General features: G+C 66.8%; 3 protein-coding genes and 1 non-coding gene across 4 annotated transcripts; 2 read left to right on the top strand and 2 right to left on the bottom strand.

The window, feature by feature from the left end:
* Nucleotides 1–1,238: 1,238 nt before the first annotated feature.
* Nucleotides 1,239–6,259, bottom strand: KISS1R (KISS1 receptor). Its single transcript, XM_041763847.1, is given in 6 exon segments — nucleotides 1,239–1,779; nucleotides 1,782–2,010; nucleotides 2,288–2,893; nucleotides 3,231–3,355; nucleotides 3,963–4,112; nucleotides 4,115–6,259. Coding segments are annotated over 6 exon segments (1,620 nt in total). The 5' UTR covers nucleotides 4,209–6,259; the 3' UTR covers nucleotides 1,239–1,363.
* A 115-nt stretch (nucleotides 6,260–6,374) lies between these two features.
* R3HDM4 (R3H domain containing 4) lies at nucleotides 6,375–15,051 on the top strand. Its single transcript, XM_041763846.1, has 8 exons — nucleotides 6,375–6,524; nucleotides 10,472–10,626; nucleotides 11,004–11,128; nucleotides 11,523–11,646; nucleotides 12,608–12,693; nucleotides 13,156–13,241; nucleotides 13,324–13,379; nucleotides 14,137–15,051. The coding sequence occupies exons 1-8, from the start codon at nucleotides 6,442–6,444 to the stop codon at nucleotides 14,238–14,240; spliced, it is 819 nt and encodes a 272-aa protein (XP_041619780.1). The 5' UTR covers nucleotides 6,375–6,441; the 3' UTR covers nucleotides 14,241–15,051.
* A 1,029-nt stretch (nucleotides 15,052–16,080) lies between these two features.
* Nucleotides 16,081–16,187, bottom strand: LOC121496420. Its single transcript, XR_005989226.1, has one exon. It is a non-coding gene; the product is annotated as a U6 spliceosomal RNA (small nuclear RNA).
* Nucleotides 16,188–16,464: 277 nt separating this feature from the next.
* Nucleotides 16,465–27,473, top strand: MED16 (mediator complex subunit 16). The gene is made up of 15 exons (XM_041764189.1): nucleotides 16,465–16,566; nucleotides 17,076–17,254; nucleotides 18,236–18,343; nucleotides 18,666–18,835; nucleotides 19,175–19,606; nucleotides 20,092–20,197; nucleotides 21,790–21,945; nucleotides 22,076–22,287; nucleotides 23,120–23,326; nucleotides 23,527–23,737; nucleotides 24,047–24,180; nucleotides 24,521–24,713; nucleotides 25,046–25,262; nucleotides 26,356–26,439; nucleotides 26,916–27,473. The coding sequence occupies exons 2-15, from the start codon at nucleotides 17,122–17,124 to the stop codon at nucleotides 27,040–27,042; spliced, it is 2,490 nt and encodes an 829-aa protein (XP_041620123.1). The 5' UTR covers nucleotides 16,465–16,566; nucleotides 17,076–17,121; the 3' UTR covers nucleotides 27,043–27,473.
* The last annotated feature ends 182 nt before the right edge of the window (nucleotides 27,474–27,655 follow it).

Here is a 27,655-nt window from a genome sequence, read left to right as displayed (position 1 = left end):
CTGGCGCCCCTAACCTCTTCTCCATTCCCATGTCCCCCTGTTGGCGGGGGACATCCTTCGGGGGTCGCCTCTTTGTGTCCTACGTGATCCCGGGAGATCCGCCGTGTCTGCAGGGCAGGGTGTGGACAGGGCGCCCACAAGTGTCCACCGCTGAGTGGCGTCCTGTGGCGTGGACGGTTGGTCTGTAGGACACCCGAGCTGTGTCCACGGTCGGCGGCCATAGGTAAAGCTGCTGCGAGCACATGGGACCAGGTTTCCTGTCACAGGACATTTCGTTTCTGAGATGAATGCCCCGGAGCCCCCTCTTAACTTTCTTTTTCTTTTTTCTTTTTTTTTAACCTTCTTTTTAAAAAATTGTTTCCCGGGTGCTTGGGTAGCTCAGGGGCTGAGTGTCTGCCTTCGGCCCAGGGTGTGACCCCGGAGTCCCGGGATTGAGTCCCACATTGGGGTCCCTGCGTGGAGCCTGCTTCTCTCTCTGCCTGTGTCTCTGCCTCTCTCTGTGTCTCATGAATAAATAAATGAATATCTTAAAAACATATAAAAATAAAGGAGGAACCAGTGACTTCAGGTCACTGTCACAATGGCCCCGTATTTTGTCCTCTTGGCCTCATGTTAACATCTCCGCCCACCTGGGTTGTTGGGAAGCCTGCGATGTCCCCAGAAAATCTGGGCCGTCGCCCTTCCAGGTGAGTGGGCCCTGGCCTGTGGGGCCACGGTGGGGGGGGGGACTCACTCCCCGTAGCCACACCCCAGGGGCACCTGAGGGGCACCCGAGGGACTCCCACTGCACCCAGCCACGCAGCGTGGCCGAGCCGTGAGGTGAGCCTCTGCAGCCCGGCTGAGCCCAGGCGGCCGGAATTGCCAGAGATCGTGGCCCGCTGCTCCCACTGCCCCCCGCTCTGGGTGCTCTGTGATGAGGCAGCCGCACCGAGCCACGGAGGGCCCGTTTACTAAGTGACACCCAGGACCCTGGGTGCTCCCCGCGGGGCGGAGACCTTATTTCTGCAATTTAAAACACGCACACGGTGGGGATCCCTGGGTGGCTCAGCGGTTTGGCGCCTGCCTTGGGCCCGGGGCATGATCCTGGAGACCCGGGATCGAGTTCCCCGTCAGGCTCCCTGCATGGAGCCTGCTTGTCCCTCTGCCTGTGTCTCGGCCTCTCTCTCTCTCTCTGTGTGTCTTGTGGATAAATAAATAAAATCTTAAAAAAAAAAAAACACGCACACGGTGTTCACGTTTTAATACATCTGAAGACGGGATGGAGCTCACAGAGTCACAGTTGCAGGCAGCGTGGACAGAATGTCTAGGGGTGCTTTGGAGGGAAAGTTCTGGAGAGTGGGGTGTCCCGGCATCGCCTCCAATTTCAGGAAACACAGAGGTAAGGCCTTGCAGTGTCGCAGCAGCAAGCGGGCCAGCGAGTTGGTGCGGAGCCTTGGCGGGGACAGGACGTCCTCAGTAGGGTTGTGTGGCACAGAAAGGACGCGCAGGGCAACCGCACGGTAGCAGCTGCTGTCCGGGCAGCACCTGTTGGGAGGGGCCCAGCTCTACCCCAGGGCGCCCTGGGGACGCTCGCTCTGCTCCCCGGCCCGCGGGGGCTGGGGGCGCGCCCAGGCGGAGCAGCTCCGCGGGCCGGGGTCGAGGGGGCGAGGGGCCGCCGAGGGGCGCAGGGGCAGACCCCGCCGAAGGCCTGGCGGAAGTGCGAGCCCAGGACGGCGGAGAGCAGCGGGTTCAGCGCCGAGTTGCTGGGGGACGGGCAGTGCGCCCAGATCTTGAGCGCTAAGCCGCGGAGCTGCGCGGGTGCCAGGCGCCGGCGGGGCGCAGCGCCTGCAGCACCAGGAACAGCTGGATCCGGCCCCAGCGGGCGGCGGAGAGCAGGACCGCGGCGGCCGCCAGCCGGAGACCCGGAGACCCCGCGCGCACGGCGCCCGCCCGCTGTGCCAGCAGCTGCCCCTGCGGCGGAGGGAGGAGGGAGGAGGCAAGGTGGAGGCGCGCTGCGGGGCTCCCCTGCACCTCCTCTCCTCTCCTCTCCTTTCTTTTCACTTAGTCTGATTTTTTATTTATTTTATTCTCTATTTTTTTATATAAATTTGTTTTTTTAATTGGTTCACTTATTATGATTTTTTAAAGCGAGCTCCGTGCCCCGTGCGGGGCTTGAACTCACCACCCGGGGATCAGACGCTAGCGCGGCGCCCCCCCCCCCCCCGAGCCTCCCCTCGGACCCCCGCACGGTCTCCCACGTTGCCCGGCCCCCCCCCCCTCCGCATGCCCCTCCCCCGGCCCGCGCAGCCGCACACCTGCCCAGGTGGCGCAGCACGGCCCCGGAGCAGGCACAGGTGGCGGCCAGTGGCGGCAGGGAGAGCGCCAACAGGTTGTAGAGCGCGAAGGCGCGCTCCAGGGCCCGGCTGGGGAAGGCCTCACTGCAGTAGGTGCGGGGCCCCGGCGAGAGGCGGTGCAGAGCCAGCACGGGCGCCCACACAGTCGCGGAGCCTGGGTCACCGGGCAGCTTGAACACCTTGCCGGAGGGACGAGGGGCGCCCGGGGGTCCCCCCATGGCTCCCCAGGGGCCTCTCCCCGCAGCGACACCGGGCGCCCCCCAGGCGCGCGCCCCCAGGGGCTCACCTTTGCAGGGAGCGCGGTTGAGCCCACGCCCCAGATGCACGCGCCCCAGGCCCGGAGAGGGGCCGGAGAGGGGCCGTTGGGGCGCGCCCAGCAGCAACACGTTGTCTTGCCACCCGTGGGCCCGCGCGCCGCACTCACCCACCCAGATGCCGAGTCTGACCGCCAGAGCCAGGCGGGGCGAGCGGCGGTGCAGGGCGCGCAGCGGGAACACGGTCACGTACCAGCGGTCCACGCTCATGGCCGTCAGGGTGGCGCCCGTGGCCTGCACGGAGACCTGCGAGCGCCGAGAGCTGGGCGATTGGCCCCATGTGGGGTCGGGCCCCCCTTCCTGCGCCCGCCCTGCGGCTCCCCACGCGTGTCCACTCAGGCGCACACGGGCTATCCTGGCAAGTTTGCTGGGGCAGGAGAGGGTGGAGGCTTGAGGTCCGCTGGGGCCTGGGGTGAGGCGGGGAGATGCAGAGCCACGCTAGGACCGCGGGCACTCGCGCCCCGTTACCCGCATCCCGGTCTGCATCTCCCCACCTGCAGGGCCTCCTCCCTCTCACCTGCTGGGGCTCCCCGCCCTGCCCCGGCCCCGCCCCTGGACTGGGGGGGGCGCCCCAGCCGCGCACCTGCTGCATGTAGTTGACGGACTTGCACATGAAGTCGCCCAGCACCCAGGCGGGCAGCGGGTAGAGCAAGGCCGTGAAGGGCACGCAGCACAGCAGGAAGGTCACGTCCGTGGCCGCCAAGTTGGCTGCAGGCAGGGAACGAGCGGGGCACCTCAGCCGCCCAGAGCTCCCCGCGCAGCCCTCGGGCCCTGCCCCCTGGTTCCCCCCCACCCCTGCAGTGACCTAGGGCAGAGGATTTGGGGCGCCGTCCAGGGTCAGTCTGCCCTGCTGAGCCTGCCTGGGCGGCCCCGCCCGGCTGAGCTTCAGCACCTGCCCCCCACCCTCACCCGCTCGGAGACAGTGAGGGTGGCCCACACGTCACCACAGAGCACAGGACACCGACACTCACCTGTGCCAGGTGGCCCAGCCCTTCCTCGAATGTGTGGACTGAACCACGGGGCAAGGGTTGCACCTGGGGTCCCACAGCCCCGCCCCCTACTTTTGTTCAGTGCACGCGGTGTTACAAGAACCGCATTCTAACCCGACACCTTCTCAAGCGGCAGGGCCATCCTCCAACCCCCCAAACCCGCCTTAACTGCCCGGTCCGGGACCCTTGGGCGCACAGTTCTGGGGCTCCCGCCCAAGATAACGGGTCGACGGTCAGCAGTGCAGGGCTGGTGGGCGGGCGCCGGCCTCTCCCCCCCGGGGACCCCCGCGTGGCAGGCGGGCTCCGCGCAGCGCTCTGGCGCTCACCTATGTAAAAGTTGGTCACCGTCCGCATCTGCTTGTGGCGGCAGATGACGAAAAGGACCAGAGAGTTCCCTGCCAGGCCGAGCAGCACCAGCACGGTGAAGAAGAAGGGCACGAGCCAGGCGTCCAGCAGCCGCAGCTCGGGGCCCGGTCGTCCGAGGCGTTGGCGCCGCAGCCTGGGCAGCCCGTGGCGTTGGCCAGCGCCCACCAGGACGCGTTGGGGGCCGCCGTGGCCGCCGCGGCACACATGGCTTTGCTGCCCTCTCCCTCCTGGCCGTGCCCCAGGTCTGGAGGGCGACTCCGCAGGGCTGGGCAGCTTCTGTGATCCGTCGCAGCCCCCCCCCCCCCGGAGTTTATACCGGGCTCCCCGCGGTGTCCCTGCCTCTCCAGCCCTGCTGGACACGCCCTCTCCTTCCCGCGCCGTCCACTCCTCCGCACAGCAAACGTCTCCCCCTTTCCGTCCTCTCCTTGCACAGGAGGGTACAGGCTGGAGGAGGGGCTGGGGGGCCGCAGGAGAGGGGGAGAGGGGTAAGCCGCCTGGAGGCCTCCGTGGGCCCTGGAAGGACCATCCTAACTGGACGGGGACACTCAGGACGGGCAGGCAGCCCGGACCAGAGCACAGAGACAAGAGTGGTGACGACTTTGACCTTGCAAGTGGCTGGGGATCCAGATGGGAGGGCCATGGCTGGTGGTGAGGCCGGCCCGGTGGAGGCTGCAGGATGGGCGCTGCAGAGCCGGCGGGGGGAGGGTGCTCCGAGCCGGGCAGGGCTCCCCAGGATCCCGCGGTTAGAAGACGCCTGGTCTCGAAACTCAGCCTCACTAGGACTCACTGCCTCCCACCTAACCAGCACCGGCAGACACTGGCCCTGGGGACGCGGGCAGTGGTGACATGGGCCCTGGTGGCCCTGGGGGTAGGAACCCGGCAGAGGGCAGTTTGCAAGGACCGTAGACCCCAAACCCGCACCCAGACACGAAGCACCTAGCCCGCTTGCCAGGATGTCCGGCCCTCACCGAGTACCGCCCAGGCAGAGACTCCACCGGTGACGAAAATGCACCTAAGAGGTGGGGAAGGGAGGAGCGGGGAGACACACAGGGGCACGGAAGCACATCAGTCAGGGGTGGGGGGCGTAAGAGCCTGGCCTGAGAATAAGGAACGTTAGGATGGGGAGACGCAAGGTTGCCCGGAGGCAGGAATTCTGGGGGAGACTGTTGGGTGGGCCTAAGGCAGTGGGGGGGGGCACTCAGCAGGTGGCTGGAGCCTCGAGGCAGGGCTGTGGGGAGCAGAGGCAGCGCAGCTCCTGGGCAGGCGGCGGCCAGGGCAGGGGGTGCTGGGTAGGGCACAGGCGCCCGGGAGGGAGGCTCCAGAAGCTGCGGCCGCCCCCCATCCCCAGAGGGAGGACATCTACTGAGCAGTTGGTGGCCGGGGGCCAGAGCAGGGACAGACACTCCCGGCCCCCAGCGCCCCTGCCCTGCTCGCTCCCCAGGGTGCCTTCTCCCTGGATTCCCATCAACTCCGATTTCTTTGACTTCGCCCCAGGAGTGACATCACACAGCAGGTGCTTTTTGGGGTCCTTCAGTGGTTCCTCCTCCTCATGCTCCTTACTTGTTGCTCTTTATTTGCAAAAGCGATGGGGTCACGGGTCCTGCACGATTTCCAACAGGCCGCCTGTGGCAGCTCCTATCCCTGGGGTGTTGCTTCGCAGGGTCCCGGTTCCCCACCTTTCATGTAGGCGGAAGGGTGGGTTCTAGATTCCGCAGCAGACTTAATTCTCTTCTCTAAGCCCTCCCATAGCTCCCCATTGCCTCTGAACAAAAACCAGACCTCCCGTCACAGGGGCACCAGGCTCACGGGTGCACGCCCCGCCGTCTACCTCGGTCCCCCTGGGGCTCACTCACCCCCCTGCTCTGGTCACTCTGGGTGCCTCAGGGCCTTTGCACTGGCTGTTGCCGCTGCTTGCCAGTCCCTCCCTCCGAGAGCTCCTCTTCCCTCCCCACTCTGTCTTGGTCACTGCTGCACCCTCAGAGCCCATCACTGGGCCCCACTCACCCCGGGGGGGGGGCAGCACTTGTTACGGGTCCTTGAGGGTGAAAGGGGGTGGGAACTGGTGGCTTATGTTTAGAGATGAGTAAACTGAGCCGCGCCGTCCAGGCTCGGGGAGGGGCTGGTGGTGCGGGGCTGGGGCTCGGGCATAGCCAGCTGACCCCTGCCTCCGACACGGATGTCCCCTCCTTGCTGGCTACCCGGCCCGGCCTCGGGGGCAGGCATCACGCGCCTCTGGCCTCAGTTTCCCCGCCTGTTCCTGGGGGCTGAGTGCCCCCCATCCCCCGCCGGTGGCCTGGGATCTGCAGGCACCGTGGCCTGGGCCCCCGCCCGCCGCGTCCAGCCCGCAGGCTCCGCCCCGGCCCGCCCCTGGGCGCCCGTCACTTCCTGCACGGCCGCGAGAAGGCCCTGCCGGGCGGCGGCAACAACAGCAGCCAGGCCATGGTCGCGCTGGAGAACCCGGAGGGCGGCTCGGAGGAGGCGGCGGCGGCGGTGGGAAGCCCCCCGGGCGGGCGGCGGACGCTGTGAGCGCGGCGGGGCGGGCGGGCCGAGCCTCCTGGGCCTCCAGCACCCCTGCGCTCCCCTCTCCCCTGCTGTCTGCCTGCAGCCCGGGCCGCCCCGCCCCTTTTCCTTGGGGGACCCGGGCCGGAGGGCTGGGGGTGGGGGTTGGTTGCCACCCGGTGTTTGGGCAGAGGGACCACAGCCCGTTTGGGCGCTGGCAGGCCCGAGGGGCCAGAGGGCCCCCCACCCCGGGCCGGGTGTGCACTCGCTGGGGGCGGGAGGTGGGTTGGATCCCCTGGCCCGGGCCGCCTGCTGGGGTCGGAGGTGCGGCCCCCGGGTGGACCCGGAAACCCTCCCGGCGCCCTGGGCCTGCCCCCCACGCCGGCCTGCGCTTACCTGTGGGGATTCTCAGCCCCCCACCCCGGAGCGCACGGGGCTCTTTGTTCATACGCGAGGACTTAACAGATTAGGTGTGCGTGGGGGGGGGCTGCTTAAAACCTGGGTGGGCAGGAGCGCAAGCGGGGGAGCCACCCACTCTGGGTTCAGACCCCAGTGGGCTCAGGGCAGGTTCCCGGCTAATCAGGGTGTCCCGGGCCATCCGCCCTGTGGTCCTGGTTTGGGGAGTGGGCGGGGGGCAAGGACAGGGCTGCATCCTCCGTGGGCTGGCCCGGCTGCCAGGGCAGTTGACGCCACCTTCCGTGCCTCAGTTTCCTCCTCTGTAAAATGAGATAGAACAGCGGCCCCTCCTCAGAATGGCTGGGATGCGGGGGGAGCTCTAGGGCTCTAGGGTCCTGCACCCGGCAGAACGGAGCATCCATTCTTTTTTTTTTTTTTTTTAAGATGTTATGTATTTGGGAGAGGAAGAGTGTGCGAGGGCGGGGGGAGCGGAGGGGGAGACAGAGAGGCAGACGCCCCGCTGAGCTGAGCAGGGAGCCTGCATGGGGCTGGTCCCAGGGCCCTGACCCGAGCCAGTCAGAGGCTCAACCAGCTGAGCCACCCCGGTGCCCTGGCAGCATCCGCTTCCTTAAGGATCGACTGAAACATTTTAGTACTTTGTTTCATTATTGCTTCCTTGTTCCCGCAGCCTTACTGGAGGTCTCCACCTGGGTCTCTCCCCAGAAGCCATGTGGGTCTCTACCCATGTGGGTGTTTACCTTCCTTTGAGGGGTCTCCCCCATCCAGAGAGAGTGTCAGCCTCCCGTGGGTCCCCGCCGGAGCTCCCTCACCTCACCTCTGTGTGTCCCCCAGGGGTGTGGTCACTGCTGGGGGCCCCAGTTGGCCCCACCCCAGCCTGAGTCACCTCTGGGCGCTGAGCCCTCCCTCCTCGGTTTCCTGCTTCGGGAAATAGGTTCCTCTCTCGCCTCTTCCTGGGGTGGGGGGGGGAGCGGCACCACAGAAGGTATGTGTTAGGCCAAGACAGCAGGTGACAGAAGGCCTCGCTCCGCAGCCTGCAGGGAACAGAACTGGGGGAGGCAAGGGGGCCTGTTCCCCCCAGACCCAACCCGATGGAGCCTCTGTTTCCGCCTTGGGCCTGTCCTCCCTCACTGGACACAGCAGACATTTCCTGAGCCCCGTGGGTCCCCAGTTCCCCCATCTGTAAAGTGGTCTCTCCGGGTGGCATGGGAAACAGGTGGACCGGCCACTCGGGCAGGGGCTGGGGGCACAGCCCGCCTGAGTGTCTAGTGTGGGAGGCAGGGGCTAAGGAGTAAACAGACGTGGACCGACCAGCTGATTAGGTTGGGCAGGAGCAGGGCGGTGCCATTTAGCAGCCCCAGAGGTGCTGAGGTGTGCTTGAGGCAGCAGGCTCAGCATGTGCAAAGGCCCTGGGGCAGACTGTTCTGGGGGGGGTGAGGCACAGTGAGGGGACCCCTGTGTCTGCAGCTGAGAACCCTCAACTGTCATTGCACATCTCATCTCCTGGGACCGAGGGCTGCTGCCTCTGCCCTGCCCATTCCCATGTCCTCGCTCTCTTGATTGGGGATCCAGGACCTGCACAGGGCCCCAGAGGCCGCATTTCTTGTCTTCTGATGGAATCTGGTTCAAGTGGGCAAGCCTGAGCTGGCGGCAGGACCCCGATTCCAGGGCTCGGCTCAGGGCATGAGGCCCCCGCGTGGGTGCCTGGCCCAGACCCCTGTGTTCACATGATGGGGGCAGCACTGGCTGGCCCTGGGGGGTGCGGGAGCCACGCGTGGTGGCAGAGCAGGGGAGGGCCCGGCTGGTCTTAGCTGGGGGGCGGCCTGAGGGGCCCCCACAGGACTCCGTGGGCTCAGGGGGGCTGGAGGGCAGTGCACCTGCTCAGATGGGCCGGGTCCTGGCCCTGCCGCAGGCCTGAGGCTGTGGGGAGCCACCAGGGTCACAGCCCCACGACCCGAGGGCTCGGCCGGGCCCTGACAGCGCCCGATAGCCCCCCCCCCCGGATGCGGACTGTTATCGGCCCGGCCAGGCTGCCGTCCTGGACTCCGTCCAGCCCTCGTGGTGGGGGTGCCCGGGCCTCAGGGAGGCAGCCCTCACTCGCCGGCTCTGTGCTGACTTGATTTGCCTCGTCCTGACGCAGCTGCCTTCGTGGAGACCGTGGGGTCTCTGCTTAGTGGCTCCGTGCCTCTGTGGCAAGTCTGCAAGAGACGGTGAACTTTCAATCCAGGGACGAGGCTGGGAGCAATAGGGGGTGAGCTCCCCACCTCAGGAGGACACCAAGCCGGTTGTGCCGGGGTCCGTGGGGGAGGGTGCCCGACCTGCCCCCCCCAGCTCTCAGGGCCCCTTCCAGACCCACGGGCCCCTACAGAGGCCATTCTTAATCCTCACGGTGCAGAGGGAGCTGAAGCTCCAGGCTGCACAGCAAAGCGTCCTCGCAGGGATTTGAACTCGGGGCTGAGATTCCAGGCTCTGAGCCGACTGGCGCCCCTGCCTGTGTGCTCCTGGCGATAGTGCCACGGGGCCCACATCCCCCACCCCCGCCTGGCGGCGCGGGTCCCAGCAGCCTGTTTGCTTGTTCCGCATGAGGGCCTTTCCGTCCAGGACACACACGCAGCTGTGGATGCTCCACGCGTGTTCCAAGCCCCTCGTCCCCACTGCCCTGGAGTTTCATGGTTTGGAAGGGACAGGCCACGCTTCTGTGTTTAGTTTGTGTCCTGCGAGCTTCGGGGACCAGGAGAGTCTGGCGGGTATTTGGACTCCGGGTTCTACTCAGTCTTGGGACAGTGGGATGCCGCGGAGAGGGATCCTGCGTGGTGGCAGGGCCGTGAGCGTCCGCGTGGGGCTCACGGTGCGGTGGGCGGGGTGGGCGCTTACCAGGGACGCTGAACGTCCGGCGATCAGAAGCAGAGCCGTGAGGTGTCACCTGGGGCGCCGCTGGGTGGGTGCGGCGTGCTGGGGCGCGGGGAGGCCGCGCTCACCTGCCGGGGGTGGCGGGGCAGGCCACCTGCCCGGGCGTCCACGTAGCGCCCCCCCGCCGCGCCGGGCCCGGTGGGTGGCCTGGCCAAGCCGCTAATCCATCTCCACAATTAAGGCCATTTGCTCGGAGGAGGGCAGATTAGCTCCGCGCGGCCGCCCAGCCCTGCCGCTGGGCCCACTGCCGGGGCCGGGGGTTTGAGGCGCACGGGCGTGGGCACTGCCTCTGGACTCCTGGGGGCCTGCGAGGTCTCTTGAGAAACTCCCAGAGGAGGGTGCGCCCAATCCCGGAGCTCGGCCGGCAGGGGCGGTTAGGGCCTGGGAGCCTGGTTGGGGGGAAGGAGGGGAGCTTCCTGTGGCCACCCACCCACTACGTGCGTCCTGGCCAGTGGTTCTCTTCTCCGGACCCCAGGTTACTCATTTGTCATCACAACGGGGCCTCGAGGGTGGTGTGACCCCAAAGCGAAATGTTGAGGGTCTAGAGAGCTCCCCGTTGCCGAGGGAAAGCGAGCAGGTGTTGCCCACGGCCCGGGGCGACAGCGGGGCTCTGAGGCCTGCCTCCCTACCCAACCCCGGCCCACAGGCCCCTTCCGGGCTGCCTGCCCGCTCTAGCTGGCTCCCAGGTGAAGAGGCTGTCAGCCTCCAAGCGGAAGCAGCACTTCATCAACCAGGCTGTGCGGAACTCAGACCTCGTGCCCAAGGCCAAGGGGCGGAAGAGCCTCCAGCGCCTAGAGAACAGTGAGCAGGGCTTGGGGGCACCTCCTGGGGGTCCTCGGTGAGGACGCTGTGTGTGTTGGCATCATCTGCTGCTTTGGCCGCGCGTCTGACCCTGAGCTGGGCCACGCTGCCGCTGGGCCGTAAGGAGCTCTGGGCATTGGAGCTTGGGTTTTCAAAGACGCAGAGGAGTTCGACAAGTCGGGGAGAAGTAGGCGCTCTGGGGGTGCAGGCTCCGTGGTGTCTGTGCCTTCTGGGGAGGACGGCAGGAGCGGGGACGTGGGGAGACTGGAGGGCCCCGATACAGAGGCCAGGGTGGAAAGATGGCTCTCGGCTTTCTGTGGAGACTGGGGGGCCCCTGTGCCAGCCCCCCAGCCCAGAGACCCTCTGTTTCCATCTAGCCCAGTACCTCCTAACCCTGGTGGAGACAGATGGGGGCACAGCTGGCCTGGACGATGGGGACCTGGCCCCCCCGGCAGCACCCGGCATCTTCGCAGAGGCCTGCAGCAATGAGACCTACGTGGAGGTGGGGCCCGGGCCCCCCTCCTGTCTCCCTCTGCTCCGGCCCCCTGGCGCCTCCCCCATCCTTGCTCCACCGCCACACCTGGCCCTGCCGATCCTCCCCCTCTGGTCCCTTGACCAGCCTGTTTCCCCCAGGGTCCCCGGCCCAAGCCAGCGCTCCCTGGGCACCCCGGGACTTCCCAGCACTCCTGGGGCATCTGCCCATCACTGGGAATGAAGGAGTCCCCGGGGGCGGATTTGGCCGCTGTCCATCCCCCGCCCAGACAGCAGGTCCCCCCAGGGGCAGCCGCGCCCCCCAGGGGTGTGTCCATGCGCTGTGGCCGTCTGCACGCCGCCGAGTGGGAACCCGAGGCTGGGGACGCGCAGTCCTTAGCCCAGGTCCTGCCCGCCTCTCCTAGGTCTGGAATGACTTCATGAACCGCTCCGGGGAGGAGCAGGAAAGGGTTCTCCGCTACCTGGAGGATGAGGGCAAGAGCAAGGCGCGGAGGAGGGGGCCTGGCCGCGGGGAGGACCGCAGGAGAGGTGCGGGCCTACACAGGAGGTTGGGGGGTCCCCTCAGGGCTGGATGGCGGGGCCTGGCCCCTCGTGTTCTGGGCGGGGCCGGGCTGAGGGGAGGAGCCTGGGATGTGGGCGGGGCCTGGTGTGGGTGGGGAGGAGCCTGTGGGGCGGGGCCTGGGGCAGGTGGGGAGGAGTCCGGGTGGGAGGAGTCTGGCATGGGGGCGGAGCCCATGCGTGGGTGGGAGGAGCCTGGCATGTGGGTGGGGCCTGGAGATGGGTGAGAAGGAGCCTGGTGTGGGGGGTGCTTGGGCAGGTGGGAGAGAGCCTGGTGTGTGGTCAGTGCCCTGGGGCCGGTTGGAGGAGCGTGGTGTGTGGGCGGAGCCTGGGGCCAGTGGGGGAGGGGCCTGTGTGTGGGCGGAGCCTGGGGCCAGTGGGGGAGGGGCCTGTGTGGGCGGAGCCTGGGCCCAGTTGGGGAGGAGCCTGGTGTGTGGGCGGAGCCTGGGGCCAGTGGGGGAGGAGCCTGGTGTGTGGGCGGAGCCTGGGGCAAGTGGGAGAGGAGCCTGGTGTGTGGGCGGAGCCTGGTGTGTGGGTGGGGCCTGGGGCCAGTGGGAGAGGAGCCTGGTGTGTGGGCGGGGCCTGGGGCGAGTGGGGGAGGAGCCTGGTGTGTGGGTGGAGCCTGGGGCCAGTGGGAGAGGAGCTTGCTGTGGGCGGGGCCTGGGCCGGTGGGGCGGGGCCTGGGGCAAGTGGGGGAGGAGCCTGGTGTGTGGGCGGAGCCCATGGGTGGGTGGGGAGGAGCCTGGTGTGGGGGGGGTCTTGAGCGCAGGTGGGAGAAAGCCTGGTGTGTGGTGGGTGCCCTGGGGCCGGTGGGAGGAGCCTGGTGCGTGGGCGGAGCCTGGTGTGGGCGGGGCCTGACCGGTGGGAGGGGCCTGTGTGGGCGGGCCAGAGGCTCGCTGCAGCCAGTGCCCCACGCAAGGAAATCCCGTAGAGGACCCGGCCTACACGCCCCGCGACTGCTTCCAGCGCATCAGCCGGCGTCTGAGAGCCGTCCTCAAGCGGAGCCGCATCCCCATGGTGAATACCCGTCCAGGCCTCCTCTTTCTCCGCCGGCTCGGTCTTTCTCGTGGCCTTATTTTCTCACCTTCTCAGTTGGCGGTGGTGTGATGGGTGATACGTCACGCAGTGCAGGTGGTGGTGGTGGTGGAGACAAGGCAGGATACAGACCCGTGTGACCAGAGTGCAGGAACCAGGCCCGGAAGGGGCTTTCCATGAGGGCGGGAGGGGCAGGGACGATGCAGGTGGGTTCCTGGAGGATGTGTAGGAGTTCACCAGGGGGAAGGCACAGGAGTTGGGTAGCATGGAGCTATCTCCGTCCTGGTATCTTTGGGAAGGGTTATGTAGCCCCAGGGAGCAGGTCAAAGGCCACATTTGAACCTAGGGCTGCAGAGGCTGCAGAGGCTGCCCAGGGCAGGGGGCCTGGACAGCTCGTCCGCAGTGTGACCTCCGGCCTCACCCCTGGGCCCTTTTCTCCTGCAGGCAACGCTGGAGACCTGGGAGGAGCGGTTGCTGAGGTTCTTTTCTGTGTCCCCCCAGGCCGTGTACACGGCCATGCTGGACAACAGGTGACTGGGGGGAGTGAGCGCGGTCGGCTCCGCCGGGGGTCTGGCTCCGGCCCACCGCCACCTACTGTCCATTCCTCTCCAGCTTCGAGCGGCTCCTGCTTCACGCCGTCTGCCAGTACATGGACCTCATCTCGGCCAGTAAGTGCCGCTGGTCTGCAGGAGCCCCTCCCCGCGCCCACAGCCTGGGGAAACCGAGGCCAGAGTCACGGGGGGGGGGGGGCATGAGCATGGGGCTGGCAGTGGGACTGAGCACTAATTCATCAGAGGCTCCTCCATGCTGGGTGATGCTGTGGGCACAGGTGCTCCTCGCTGAGCATCTTCACAGCACAGGGAGAGAGGGGCCTGTGTGGCACATCCGGGGACCCCCAGAGGAGACGCAAGGTTCTATTTAGCCGTAGCCTCCTCCACTGTGCCACACGTGTGACATGTCCCTCCTCCTGGGGCCTGTGTCCCCACTTTTACAACGGAGGTGTCAGGACACAGGCCCCCAGGGAGGGCCCTGCGGGTACCCCATTGGGTCCTCGCTCCTCATCTACGCCTCATGCCTGGAGTTGCTGGGGAGACGGTTCCCATGGCAACCCCAGGGGGGTTCCTCCTACCTGCTCCCCTGGTGGATTCGCAGCCCCCATACTTCTCTTTGTTCCCGTAGACTCGGGACAGAGGGGCTGTGCTGGGGGTGCCTCTCTGGGGGGCCGAGCTGTGACCTGAACACAGGGAGGGTGGGTTTAGGGGGGGACCCAATGGCCCCGCCAAAGGCCGGAAGCGGGTGGAGCTTGGGTGGCGCTTGGCTGTTCAGGTGTGGGGTGGAGGGGGGTCGGGGGCTGGGCCACCCTGAGCCTGAGGCCGAAGCCTGGGCCCCGCAGCGTGTTCCCTGCCGCTCTCCTCGGCCTCGCAGGCGCGGACCTGGAAGGCAAGAGGCAGATGAGGGTCAGCAACCGGCACCTGGACTTCCTGCCGCCCGGGCTGCTCCTGTCCACGTACCTGGAGCAGCGGAGCTGATGGCGGCCCCCGCGGCCTCCCCGGCGCCAACACCTCCGTGCCATTTGCTGCAGCGTCTTTGTTATTGTGACGATTCGTCCCTGTAGACTCGCTGCCGCGGGCGGCGCCCCTCACCTGGCCCTGCCCGTCGCCTCTCCAGGTAACCGCCCGCGGCGAGCGGCCTGGCCCGGCCCGTCCTTCGTTCTGCTTTCCCGGCGCGGCCCAGCGCCTGAGCAAGGAGGCAGAGGCTGGGTTTTTATCACTTTTAATGAATTTGGCATGATTTGTTGTAGATTTTTAAAGTTTCCCTTTTGGGAAAAAAAACCAAAAACTTGCCCCAGCTGATACATTGGGGGACTTTGTTCCCTTCCCTGCTTGACCCCCCCCCTCCCAGTTTTTGGGTTGGATTGGGGGTGTCTCTGGGGCTCTGCCCCTTTTCCGGGAGTGGTACGTCGTGTGTGCGTGTGCGTGCGTGTGCGTGCGTGTGCCCCACAACCTAGAACAGAAGCTCGTGCTGGAGGCTGGTCTTCCCCGCCCTGGGCTGTGCGCTGCTCTCGCCTGGTGGCCCCTGGGGCTTTGTCTGCTCTGCACACCTCCTCCCTGCATCCTGGAGGTCGGGACTTCCAGCCAGAAGCCTCTGCCCTCGGACTGCCCCACTCCCCTCCCTCTGCCCCCCCCCCCGGCCCGGCCCCTGCCTGTTACCTTGGGGTGTCCTCGCACCGGTCACCCCGGCGTGTCCCTCAAAATCAGGGCCGGGGGACAGCCCTCCCGTGTGTGTGGCTCGTTGTGCTTTGGGAAAAGTGGAGAGTTCAATAAATTTCTGGTGCTCTGGTCTCCGGCTGTGGGGTCTTCCTTTGGGGCAGTGCTGGGGGCACCGTGGGTGCTCAGGACAAGCTTGGGTCCCGGTCATCGGGGCTGCATGAGGGACACCCCACGTGCGAGGCCGGTGTGGGGGGACACGGTGCGGCGGCTGTCCCCTCCCAGGTCCCGGGTGCAAGCCCCGGCCCCGCCCCCTCCCAGATGACCACTATCCCAAAAGTCACTGGCATGAGCTTCCTGGGGTGCCAGCACCTAGTACCCTCCTGCAGCTCCAAACCACAGGAATTTGTCATCTGCCAGTCCCGGGAGCCACAAGTCCAAACAACCTGCGGCACAACCGTGAAGCTCTGGGAGGCTCCTTCTTCCTCTTCAGCCTCTGGGGGTCAGTCCCCGGGGGGTTCTTGGGGGTCCCTGGCCTGTGGCCGCATCATTCCCGGCCGGGTCCCTGCCTTCACGGGGCTTCCTGCGGTCCTTCCCGGTCTTTCCCGTGCCTGGGGCCGGCCGGGGCCTGCGGGACGTCCCGGCTGGGCTCGTCCCATGACGGCTCCCATGCTGTCCCCGTGGAGGGTCCCCGAGCGCAGCCCAGAGGGGGGCGGGAGCTGTGAGCCCCCCAGGGCAGATCTGTGTCAACTACGGGGCCCTTCTCCCTCCGGTGCGCGCTCCTCCCTGCGCCCCCTGGGACGAGGATTTGCTTCCTAGTCTGCGTCACCAGCCCGTGGAGAGCCTGGGGCTTGGGGGGCGTCGGGGCGCCGGGCGGGTACCAGGGGGCTGGCGCGGCTTGTCCAGGGGTCAGGGCCGCGCCCCCTAAGCCCCGCCTGCGCCCACCTGCGGCCACCTGCGGCCGGCCTGCACCCACCTGGGGCCCCCCTGCGGCCCGGCCTGTGCCCACCTCGGGGACTCCTGTGCCCACCGGAGGAGGCTCAGAGACACGCTGGAGCGTGCCCGGCCACGCGATGCCCCGAGGACGTGGCGGGAGGGGCACGCGGGTTCCCCAAGGGCAGGAGCCTCAGTTTCCCCACACGCGGATGCCAGGGGAGGGAAGCAAAATATGGAACGCTTCACGAATTTGCGTGTCATCCTTGCGCAGGGGCCATGCTAATCTTCTCTGTATCGTTCCAATTTTAGTATATGTGCTGCCGAAGCGAGCACGAACCACAGGGTGGCCCAGCGGGTATTTATAGTTCCAAAATGAAATCACTTTATACAGAGGGTGAACTTTTTCCACACCAGGGTCAGCGACCTCTCTCTTCTTCTACACTCCCAAAGCAGGTAGTGTAGCCAGATTGGATCCCTCGCTGAAGTTGGGAAAGGGCTCGCTGTGCTACCAACTAGAACTCAGGTGGCCGCCGGGACGCCATGAAGAGTCGTATGCAAATGAGCCGGAAGTGGGGCGGGGCGCGGTGGTCGCCGCCTTCCCAGGAGTCTCTGGGGCGCGGTCGCGCTGCGCGGGCGACTCGTTGGTCGCGGGCAAGATGGCGGCGCCGGGGCCGCGGAGCTAGGGCGGGTGTGGGCCGCGGCCGCCTGCCCGGTGAGCGCGGGGCTGGGGCTCGGGGGGCCGCCCTCGAGGTTGCGGTGCGCCCGGGGGCCGGCGGGGGCGGGGCATGGCGTCCGCGTCGGGGCTCGGAGGCGCGGGGCCTCGGGCGGCGGGGGACACGGCGGGGCTGAGCGGACTCGTAGCGCCCCGGGCCGGGGTCAGGACGTGGCCCGCCTCCGGCGCGGGGGCGCGGGGGTCCGCCGGGGAGCTCGGCGCCTGTGGCTCCGCTGCAGGAAGGGCCCGGGTACGCCCCTGCGCCCCCCTGGGGACCCCCTGGGGTGGAGGCCTCCGGCCCCTCCCCGTCCTGCCCCGGCTCCCCTCACCTCTCCGGCCGCGCGGGCCCCTGTGCCCCTCCACCTGCGGCGGCCCCTCCCCAGGCAGCCGCGCGCCGGTGTGGTCCCCCGCTGAGGCCTCCCACGAGCCCCAGGGGCGCGCACTGGGTTCATCTCGGCGCCCTGCAGGCAGCGGGGAACCACGCGGTGACCCAGCCCGCCCTCCCGCAGGAGAGCCGGCCGCCCTCGCCGTGGACCTGTGGCCTGCGGGCACGCGATGGATCTGGCCTACGTGTGCGAGTGGGAGAGGTGGCCCAAGAGTACCCACTGCCCGTCAGTGCCCCTGGCCTGTGCCTGGTCCTGCCGCAACCTCATCGCCTTCACCACTGACCTGCGGAACGACGACCAGGGTGTGCCTCCTTGCCCCCTGCCCAGCCCCCCTGCCCCAGCGTCGCGCTGGGGGGACTCTGGGTCTCCAGGCGTGCCTGGGAGCTGCGCCTCACCCATGTGGCCCTCTCAGGGTTTTGTCATCCAAAACCGTCGGGTGGTGAGGACCCTAACCCTAACCTCACGGGCGTGCAAAGGGCAGGTGCACCGCTCCTGCACCTGGCGTTGGGGGTGGGGTCGGTGGGACCCCGGAATCACCGCTTCGGGTTGGAATGGGGCCTGGGGTGTGTGGTCCACTAGGGCTGAGAGCCCTGAGCCCCAGTTTCCCAGACTGTACGTTTACATCTTGCTTTTAGAAGCTTTGAAGTAAAAAAAAAAAAAGATTTGAAGTTGCTTTGCGGGGCTCTGTTTTCTGTGTGTTGTTTAAGTAACAGGTATCTGCTGGAGGAAACTAGGAAAGCGGAGGAATTTAGAATAAGGAAAAAGAATCCTGGAGAGATGCCCGTTGTTAGCATTTGGGGGCATTTTCTTGCAGTTTTCTGATTTCTTTTTCTTTCTTTTTTTTTTTTTTTTTTTAAGATTTTTGTTTATTTATTCAAGGTGGGTAGCGAGAGAGAGAAGGGGGTGTGGGGGGAAAGAGAGGCGAGTTCCTCGCTGAGCAGGGAACTCGATGTGGGGCTCCATCCCTGGACCCCGGGATCATGATCCGAGCGAAGGCTGACGCTCAGCCAGCTGAGCCAACCACACGCCTCTCTGTGTTTCTTTTAAAAACATGGTCACACTGGTGGCAAGGTCACGGGCCTGCTGTGCCTCCAGAGGGAACCCAGGAACACAAAGGCTGTTCCTTGTTGGCAGCAGGGCTCTCTACGTGGTTAGCGGTAGCGCAGCTCCCTGCCGTCCCCGTGGGATAGATCGTTCGCTGGAATCCTCTCTGAGCCCTCCTGGGGTCCTCCGAAGCTCCAGGGTGGTTGTGGTTGCCGTGCTGACTGCGCTGTCCTCCGCAGACCTCACCCGCATGATACACATCCTGGACACGGAACACCCCTGGGATGTGCACTCCGTCAACTCAGAGCACAGCGAGGCTATCACCTGCCTCGAGTGGGACCAGTCAGGTGAGGAGGGGCCTGGGGACAGGTCGTCCTGCATGGCTGAGGGAGACAGTGATGCTCCTCCTTGACCCTGAATCTCAGGGTCACAACATGCTCTGTCTTCCTGGTCACATCCCCCGAGTCCACGTCTGGGACTTGAAGCCTCAGCCTGTGGCTCTGTGGCTGCTGCTCTTCGCATCCAGTGCGCACACTTGTTTCGGGAACGCACCTCGTGCCACTCCCCTGTTGTGCTGCCACCAGGCTGCTTCTCCCGGGCCCCGGACGTGCTACCAGTAGCTGCCCCTGCCCACGGGGAGGGTTTGCAATGCAGGTTTGCCCCCAACAGGCTCCCGGCTCCTGTCGGCTGATGCTGACGGGCAGATCAAGTGCTGGAGCATGGCGGACCACCTGGCCAACAGCTGGGAAAGCCACGTGGGCAGCCTGGTGGAGGGTGACCCCATCGTGGCCCTGTCCTGGCTGCACAATGGCGTGAAGTTGGCGCTGCACGTGGAAAAGGTGGGTGTCCCAGCTGAGCAAGCGGGTGCAGTCGGTGACGCGTTACCTGCTTGTCCACCTGCTCTCTGCCGCCTCCTCTCCCTCCACCTGCATCCTTTGGTTTTCTAGTCCTGGGCCGAACTCCTGCTTGCAGTCAAGCTGTGAGCACCCGTGTCCTCTCAGAGCTCCGCACACTGTGGTTCCATAACGTCCCGCAGTGACTCTTTCTGTACTTCCGGGGCGAGGAGGGGCTTGTCAGGTCACAAAGGGCAGACCCCTGAGGCGGGGCAGGGTGGTGTTCTCAGCTGGAGGGGGGGGCTTTGGCAGCAAACGGACCCCTTGCTCCCTCTCCCCTCGCAGTCAGGGGCCTCCAGCTTTGGTGAGAAATTTTCCCGCGTCAAATTCTCACCGTCCCTCACGCTGTTTGGCGGCAAGCCTATGGAGGGCTGGATCGCCGTGACCGTCAGCGGCCTGGTCACCGTGTCCCTGCTCAAGCCCAGCGGGCAGGTGCTAACGTCAACGGAGAGTCTGTGCCGGCTGCGCGGCCGTGTGGCCCTGGCTGACATCGCCTTCACGGGTGGCGGCAACATCGTGGTGGCCACCGCGGACGGCAGCAGCGCCTCCCCCGTGCAGTTCTACAAGGTGTGCGTGAGCGTGGTCAGCGAGAAGTGCCGCATCGACACCGAGATCCTCCCGTCGCTCTTCATGCGCTGTACCACGGACCTCAACCGCAAGGACAAGTTCCCCGCCATCACCCACCTCAAGTTCCTGGCCCGTGACATGTCGGAGCAGGTGCGCCCTACTGGGGGGCGCTCCCCCGGCTGCAGCAGCTCCACACGCTTGTCATCTTGAGTTGGGTCAGGAGTCTGGTGCAGGCCTCATGATGCTAAAACCCAGGTGTGGACGGGGCCGGTCACCCCTCGTCTTCCCCGAGGCCCCAGGGAGACCCCCTCCTGCCCTCCACCTTCCAGGGGTGCCCCCTTCCCGGCCTGCAGCCCCTCCTCTGTCCTCACCACCAGCAGTGCGGGGTCTGCCCATCTCTGGGGCTCCCCCCCCCCCAGGGGGACCTGGTGAAGATGCTGGGCCCCAAGGCCTACGGGGTCCCGGGACTTAGATAGGGACATCTTTGGGGTCATTTTTGGTGGTCACCCAGGACTCCAGCATAACCACATGTCAGTAAGGCCCCCAACTTCGTGGAGCCCTGGTAGTTTCCTCGGCTCCCACTGCGATCCGCGGGTGACGTCTCCATTCCAGCTCCGCCGTCCCCTGCACCCCAGGTGCTCCTGTGTGCGTCCAGCCAGACAAGCAGCATCGTGGAGTGCTGGTCCTTGCGGAAGGAGGGGCTGCCTGTGAACAACGTGTTCCAGCAGATCTCACCCGTGGGTGAGTCTCCCCGTTCCCGGGGGCGCTGGGCTTCCAGAGCAGGAGCTGCCCCGAGCAGCTGCACGGTGTCGGCCCCCCTCCTCGTACGTGCTCTGCGGCCGCTCGTCCCGTCCCGGAGAGCCTGTGGTCCTGAGGCTCAGAGACGCGAGTGCTGCCCGCCGTCCCACAGGCGAGTGGCCTGCCTGCCCCACCCTGACTCTCCTGGGGGAGCATGTGGCTGCTTGAGAGAATAGCAGTGCAGAGGTCCTGGGGCAGAGGCCAGGAGCCAGTGCGGCCCAGCCCGATGGGGGCGGGGCACAAACCAGCATCACAGCAGGGCTGGGGGTACACGTGTCCTCCGCAAACTCTGGTTTATGGTCAGGGCCCGACTGACCGTGTCTGCAGCTCATGCACGGGCTCGCCTCCCCCTCCCCTGTCCCGGATCCGTGTGAAACCCCCCCGCTCCAGACACCGACCCCCCCATGGCCCCCGGGACGTGCTGGCCCAGCCTGACCGCTCATGAAGCCCCTGGACGCCCTCAACCCCAGAGCTGAGAGCGGATGAAGCCTCCACAGGGCTACGTGCAGGGATCGTCTCCCGTGGGTGGGAGCCCGGCTCTGTGCCGATGGGCCTAGTGGGCCGTGCAGGAGGGGGCGACCGCCGAGGAAGCTGTCGAGGCCCCACGGCTCCTGTTCCCTGCGGTTCGGGGCAACTAATGAGCGTGAAGAGGCTCCCGGCTCCCCTCCCACAGAGCCCCCTCCTCCGTGAGCTTGGTGGCGGCGCGTGACTGCTGTGGTGGGCAGGGCCATGGGGTGCAGCCCCCGCCCCCAGCACACAGGGCACCCGGCCCCAGGGCCAGCCTGGCCACATAGCGTTGGTGCCACGTGGAGGTGCAAGTGGCTCTGGGCGGTGGCTCTGGGCGGCCTGGCCCACCCGTGCTCCCTGGACATCGCTGTGGTTACCGTTAAGCTCTAGCCTCCGGGTGGGACAGAGTCACGCTCTGTGGCCTGAGGCATCTCGGTGCTCTCTGGCCTCAGTTTCCCCTGGGGGACAGCGCTTGCCGGGACTCCCTCCCTGGGCTGGCAGAGGGTTTATAGTGGTGACATGCCGTCAGGGCCCAGCTCTCGAGGCGGAGGGGTCGGGGAGCTGTGATGGTCAGATGTCCCCGAGCGACAAGCCCGCCCGACTCTGGCTCGGAACCGCAGCTCCAGGCTGTCCTGGGAGGGGCCGCCTCCCCTGCCCGGCGGCTGGCCTGCCTGCTGTCAGCTGCTGGGCACCTCGTCGCCCCCCACCACGCGAGTGTCCGTGGGCTTGCCCGGGCGCGTCCCGGCGCGTGTGCACCGTGAGTCTGCTCACGTCACATTTGCCCACAGCCACTGGCCACGCCTGGGTTCATGGAAACCACTCCAGCAGTTGGGGAGGTCCTCGCCACGAGGCTGTGGTGCCGGATGTCCACGTGTGGCCCCAGCCTTACCAGGCTTGCAGGGTCCGTGGGTGCCGCCCTCGTCGGGGCCCCGGGTCTAGTGGGGGCATGGCAGCCTCGCCCCCCGGGCAGGGGTGTGCCCCGCTGGGGTCTCATCCTGCTCTGTTTCCTGTCCACCCCCCGTTTTCAGTTGGCGACAAACAGCCCATGATTCTGAAATGGCGGATCCTGTCTGCCACCAATGACCTGGACCGCGTGTCTGCCGTGGCGCTGCCTAAGCTGCCCATCTCGCTCACCAACACTGACCTGAAGGTGGCCAGCGACACCCAGTTCTACCCCGGCCTCGGTACGGCCGCCCGGGACGGCCCCTCTCCCCCGGGCAGCCCCTCCCTGCTGTCAGGGCTGGGCAGGCACCCGAGCTGCTACCGGCGCCCCCGGCCCTCCGCACGCCTGAGCCGCACGCATCCCGCCCACAGGGCTGGCCCTGGCCTTTCACGACGGCAGCGTCCACATCGTGCACCGGCTGTCGCTGCAGAGCATGGCTGTCTTCTACAGCTCGGCGGCCCCACGCTCCGCGGACGAGCCGGCCATCAAGCGCCCCCGGACCGCCGGCCCCGCCGTCCACTTCAAGGCCATGCAGCTCTCCTGGACCTCTCTGGCCCTGGTCGGCATCGACAACCACGGGAAGGTAAGCTCAGAAGCCCCCTGCCTGGGCGGGCCCTGCTGCTTGTGGCCTGAGGCTCCTCACCTCTGCCCCCCGGGGTCACACAGGACAGCTCTGGCCTGTCATGTGCACGTAGCAGGTGCTCAGTACGCAGGAGCCGTGAGGACGGTGGCTCTCCACCACATCCACTTGCTAGAATTGAACAGGTGTCGCACGTGAGCCTTCTGCGGGTGCGCGGTGCACGTCCTTGCTGCCGCAGGGACCCTGGCCTGGGCCCTGCCGACGGGCGAGCTGGGCACGCCCCCCCCCCCCCCCATCCCCGTGCGGCCCGGCCCCCGTCTCCCACACGGACTCTGACAAACTTGGCTTCTGAGTCACTTTTCTTCAAGACCCGTGCCTGCCTCTGGGTCCCCTCTGCCCCGTCCTGGGCGTGTCCCCACGGTGTCCTAGTGTCCACGAGGCCGGCCAGCCCACAGGCCTCTCCTCGCAGGAGGAGCCGCGCTCCTGCAGAGCAGGGGCTGTGTTTGCGGGGACCCCGCGGCCCTCGGTGGACCAGCCACTTAGCCTGACAACAGGCCCAGTGCCTGGAACGCCCGTGGGGGTAGCGAATCCCCTGGCTGTTTGGGGAAGCTCTGCTGTGGCAGAGACGGAGCACCCGCGGCTTCCCTGTGCCAGCCTCCGCCTCAGCACCTCTGCGGCTGCCACCTGCCCCCATGGGCTGGACCCGAGGCCCGGGGGGAGCTGGGAGCCTGGGGTCACCGGGTGCGGGGTGGGCTGCAGGTCCGTCCAGCACTCCCCTCCCTGCGCGAGGACGCCGCTGGCTCTGGCCTCACCGGGCACCTCCCTCTCCCGGCAGCTGAGCATGCTCCGCATCTCGCCGTCCATGGGCCACACGCTGGACGTGAGTCTGGCCCTGCGGCACCTGCTCTTCCTGCTGGAGTACTGCATGGTGACCGGCTACGACTGGTGGGACACGCTGCTGCACGTGCAGCCCGGCATGGTGCAGAGCCTGGTGGAGAAGCTGCACGAGGAGTACACGCGCCAGAACGCGGCCCTGCAGCAGGTAGCGCACTCGCAGGGCGCGCGGGCTGCTCTCCCTCCCCGTCAGCTCTCCGTCTCCACCCTTTTCTGTGGGAGATTAGGGCCCGTGGGAAGGGTGGGCCCCACTTGCCCTGCGCAGTCACCTCCGTCCTGCTCTGGGGAGCTGCTTCCCGGGCCCCGTGGGGTGCCCCTGCCCGCTCCCACCACCCGCCCCCCCCCCAGGTCCTGTCCACCCGGATCCTGGCCATGAAGGCCTCCCTGTGCAAGCTGTCGCCCTGCACGGTGGCCCGCGTGTGCGACTATCACGCCAAGCTCTTCCTCGTGGCCGTCAGCTCCACGCTCAAGTCACTCCTGCGCCCTCACTTCCTCAACACACCTGACAAGAGCCCCGGCGACCGGCTGACGGAGGTCTGCACCAAGATCACTGACGCCGGTGGGTCCTGGCCTGCCCGCAGAGAGCAGCCTGTGCCCCAGGGACCGTTGACGCCCCTCAGTGTCCACCGGGTGCCAGGCGTGGGGTGGGCCTGGTCATCACAGGTGGGCAGAGGCATCCCAGCGTCCACGGGGCTGACCCCAGAAGGATATGCTGTCCCCACGGGGGCCCAGCGTGGTGGGGGGTCCCTCTAAGGCCCAGGCCTGGCTCGCCGCCGGGGCTACGGGGCTGGGGATGGGACCAGGCATCCCCATGGGCACGGGGCACCGCGAGGCCCGGTGGGTGTGGCTGACTGCCCGCGTCCTGCAGACATCGACAAGGTCATGATCAACCTGAAGACGGAGGAGTTTGTTCTGGACATGAACACGCTCCAGGCGCTGCAGCAGCTGCTGCAGTGGGTGGGGGACTTCGTGCTCTACTTGTTGGCCAGCCTGCCCAACCAGGTGCGGCCCCCGGCTGCGTCCAGGCCCCCCGCCCCCCACCTCCCCGCCCCCCGCTGGCCGCTGCCCCACCCTCCCTGCCGCACGCCTGCCCCAGTCCCAGGCCACGAAGGCCGCCGAGTGCATCTCCCACCTCAGGTTCAAATCCACGGCAGCCCTAGCCATGGTCCCCACATCCCCACCAAGCCCCACTTTGTCCTTGCACACATGTTAGCCGCCGGGGGTAACCGCGTGGTGGCCAGGTGCTAGACCCACTGATTGTTCCGGAATGCCCGGCCCCAGGGCTGCCCTGGTCTGACTCCTGCACGCTGTGAGGGGTCCACCCGAGCTCCTCTCCCCACAGGGCTCCCCGCTGCGGCCGGGACACAGCTTCCTGCGGGACGGTACCTCTCTGGGCATGCTGCGCGAGCTGATGGTGGTCATCCGCATCTGGGGTCTGCTGAAGCCCAGCTGCCTGCCCGTGTACACGGCCACCTCGGACACCCAGGATAGCATGTCCCTGCTCTTCCGCCTGCTGACCAAGCTCTGGATCTGCTGTAAGACTGCACTCCTCAGCTCATCCCCCCACCAAAATACAAGTCCTGGCTGACCGCTCCCGTCCCCCACCCCGTCAGACTGTCCTGGCCACCAGCGCCCAGCACAGATGCTCATGAAGGTCAGCACCTGTTTGCTGGTCGGGTGTCACCGGGCCACATGTTTCTGGTAGGCTGTTCTCTCGTCCCTGGATCCGTGAGGCCAGGAGGGGCCCCAGTTCTTGCTGCGCGCTACTGACCCAGGACATGACCCAGGCACCCACCGGTGCCTCCGGGCGGGCAGTGGTCTGGGCAGGGCCGCGGCACGCAGCTCCCCCATGGTCCCCTCCCCGCAGGCCGTGACGAGGGCCCCACGAGCGAGCCGGACGAGGCGCTTGTGGACGAGTGCTGCCTGCTGCCCAGCCAGCTGCTCATTCCCAGCCTGGACTGGCTCCCCGTCAGCGACGGGCTGGTCAGCCGCCTGCAGCCCAAGCAGCCCCTGCGCCTGCACTTCGGCAAGGCGCCCACTCTGCCCACCAGCGCCAGCACCCTGCAGCTGGACGGCCTCATCAGGTGCGTGCCCGTCTCTGCCCCGTGGCCCCTGTGTGCACCGGGCAGCTGCTGCCTTCTGACCTGCACCCTGACGCGGCCTCGAGACCCTTGCTCAGCCGGTCGGTCACTCCTCCGCTCCCACCTGTCTCCATCCCTGCCTTGGGTCATCTGTGTGACGTCACCGTCCGTCTGGTCCGTCACCCCTGCGTGACACACTTGCTTCCAGCCCCCCCTCAGGGCTCTAGCATGTACTGCGTGGCCCCCGGTGGACAAACCACTGCCCCAGGCGGGGTGTTCCCACAGCCAAGGGGCGGCCTCCGGAGCCGGTCACAGGCAGCTGCTGTTGGATGGTGTGGACTCGGCCCGTGCTGCCCAGTGGCGCACAGGCAGGGTTTTATCCCCGCTCTTTAGGCAGGACAGGTGTCCCGACCGTCAGACGAGGCACTTCCTCATTTCAGGCCACCGGGTGGACCGTCGTGCGTGAACTCCCCACGCGGTCTGTGTCTTTGGGTGGAAATGTCAAGGCAGCAGCGAGCCAAAGGCAGGAGGGTGGGACCCTGTGGCCCCTCTGGGTGAAAGGCTTCAAGCACCCAACCCTCTGCATCTTCCTTCTCGTCTCGCGGAGGGAGGACCGGGTTTGCGTCTGAGTTTCAGGAAAAACTTGAACACAGGAGGGGCTGATGGGACCCCCGGGTGCTCAGCAGATAAGCCTCTCCCTCGCCCAGGGTGTGACCCCAGGGTCCTGGGATTGAGTCCCGCATCAGGTTCCCCGCAGGGAGCCTGCTTCTCCCTCCGTCTGTGTTTCTGCCTCTTTCTGTCTTTGCTCTTTCTGTCTTTGCGTTTCATGAGTAAATGAATGAAATCTTTAAAAAAAAAAAGAGGGTGTTGCTGATCACAGGGAGGTTTTAAACTCATTGTTTTGGAAACGTTTTAAGATATCCAATATCTTACACCCCGCCCAGCCCCCAGGCCCCCTCCCCACCATTCCCCCCTGTGCTGAGGCTTCTAGAGCCTTCTGGGGCCAGTGTGTCCGCAGGCAGAGGGCCCGCACGTCAGAGGTAGGTCTGTGTGTGTGCGTGGACCTCTGAGCCGCTCCCGGTCTCTCATCCGCCAGGGCGCCAGGCCAGCCCAAGATCGACCACCTACGGAGGCTGCACCTGGGCGCCTACCCCACAGAAGAGTGCAAGACCTGCACCAGGTGAGTGCTGCCCACCACACCCAGACACTGCCTCGGGGCTAGGTGTGTCCCCCACGAGAGAGCCGAGGGTCATGGGAGCACCTCCCATGTGGGCGCCAAGGCTGCCTTGGGCATCAGTGCTGAGCAGGTGCCTGGGCCTACACCTGCCCCAGGGGAGCTCCCAGGAGCCCAGCAAGTATAGAAATGCGGCCTAGGCCCTTTGCAAATACAACCCCGGTTGTTGCCAGACAACTCTGGATGCAGGTCTCGCGGCTCCCAGGGTCCCAGTGCTAGGGAGCAGCCCGGCCAGGACTCCGACCCTAGTCTCTCGGGGTGAGGGAGCCCTGCCTGAGCTGCGGTGCAAGCACGTGGAACAGCTCTCTCAGGGCTGGGGGTGGCGCAGGGAACGGCATTGGGGGGGACGCAGGTGCAGAGGCCCAGTGGCAGGTGGAAGGAGACCCCCACCCAAGGCCTCGCCCGCCCGGCTCTGCCTGCAGGTGCGGCTGCGTCACCATGCTCAGGTCGCCCAATAAGACGACGGCCGTCAAGCAGTGGGAACAGCGGTGGATCAAGAACTGTGTGTGTGGGGGTCTCTGGCGGCGGGTACCCCTCAGCTACCCCTGACTGAGCCTCACGGTGACAACATTCCACACTCTGGGCCGTGTCCGCTGAAGCCTGTGCCTGTCACTGCACGGGCAGGGAGGACACAGCCTGCAGCCTCAGGGTGCCCATGCCCCAGCGGGCTCTGCTGTCTCTGCCTCGGAGCCTGACGGCGGCTCCCGTCCCCTGTGCCAGGTGGTGACCCAGACAGGCCTGTGGCTCACGGCCTCGGGCAGGACCACAGTGCACCTGCTGTCCTGCCCGGCCCCCAGGCCCCCAGTGGCCCTGCTGGGTGTCCCAGGTCCAGGCTCCCAGGAGCCAAGATAGCCCAGTCTCTGGGGGCGCTGCTTCCGTCCCCTGACCTGTTTTGCCAGCGCACCGGGTGGTTTTGGCCTCAACAGGGCCAATAAACGTGCTCCCAGGTCACAGGTGTCCTGTTGGTGCTACAGCTCTGGGCTCCCGTGCGTCACTGTCTCGCTCTGTCTGCATTAATGGAGCGCCTACTGCGTGCCAGTCACAGGGCCCTGCAGGGAGCCGCGGGCTCGGGGTGGGGAGGCTTGTTTGCTTGTCTCCACCTCGACCCCCCCACCCCCACCCCATGGGCTGCTCTGGCCCCTGGTTTCTGGAAGCTCAGGCC

Source organism: Vulpes lagopus, chromosome 7, assembly GCF_018345385.1.
Source record: "Vulpes lagopus strain Blue_001 chromosome 7, ASM1834538v1, whole genome shotgun sequence".
Lineage (NCBI taxonomy): Eukaryota > Metazoa > Chordata > Mammalia > Carnivora > Canidae > Vulpes > Vulpes lagopus.
This window is presented reverse-complemented; position numbering and strand designations above follow the sequence as displayed.

Excerpts from the sequence above, each read along its gene's own strand:
- R3HDM4 (XM_041763846.1), top strand. The coding sequence starts at position 6,442 with ATGGTCGCGCTGGAGAACCCGGAGGGCGGCTCGGAGGAGGCGGCGGCG. Across the intron at positions 6,525-10,471 it reads CCGGGCGGGCGGCGGACGCT|GCCCCTTCCGGGCTGCCTGC; the intron begins GTGAGCGCGGCG and ends CCCGGCCCACAG. Across the intron at positions 10,627-11,003 it reads CCTCCAGCGCCTAGAGAACA|CCCAGTACCTCCTAACCCTG; the intron begins GTGAGCAGGGCT and ends GTTTCCATCTAG.
- MED16 (XM_041764189.1), top strand. The coding sequence starts at position 17,122 with ATGGATCTGGCCTACGTGTGCGAGTGGGAGAGGTGGCCCAAGAGTACC. Across the intron at positions 22,288-23,119 it reads GCATCGACAACCACGGGAAG|CTGAGCATGCTCCGCATCTC; the intron begins GTAAGCTCAGAA and ends CTCTCCCGGCAG. Across the intron at positions 23,738-24,046 it reads CACCAAGATCACTGACGCCG|ACATCGACAAGGTCATGATC; the intron begins GTGGGTCCTGGC and ends CGCGTCCTGCAG.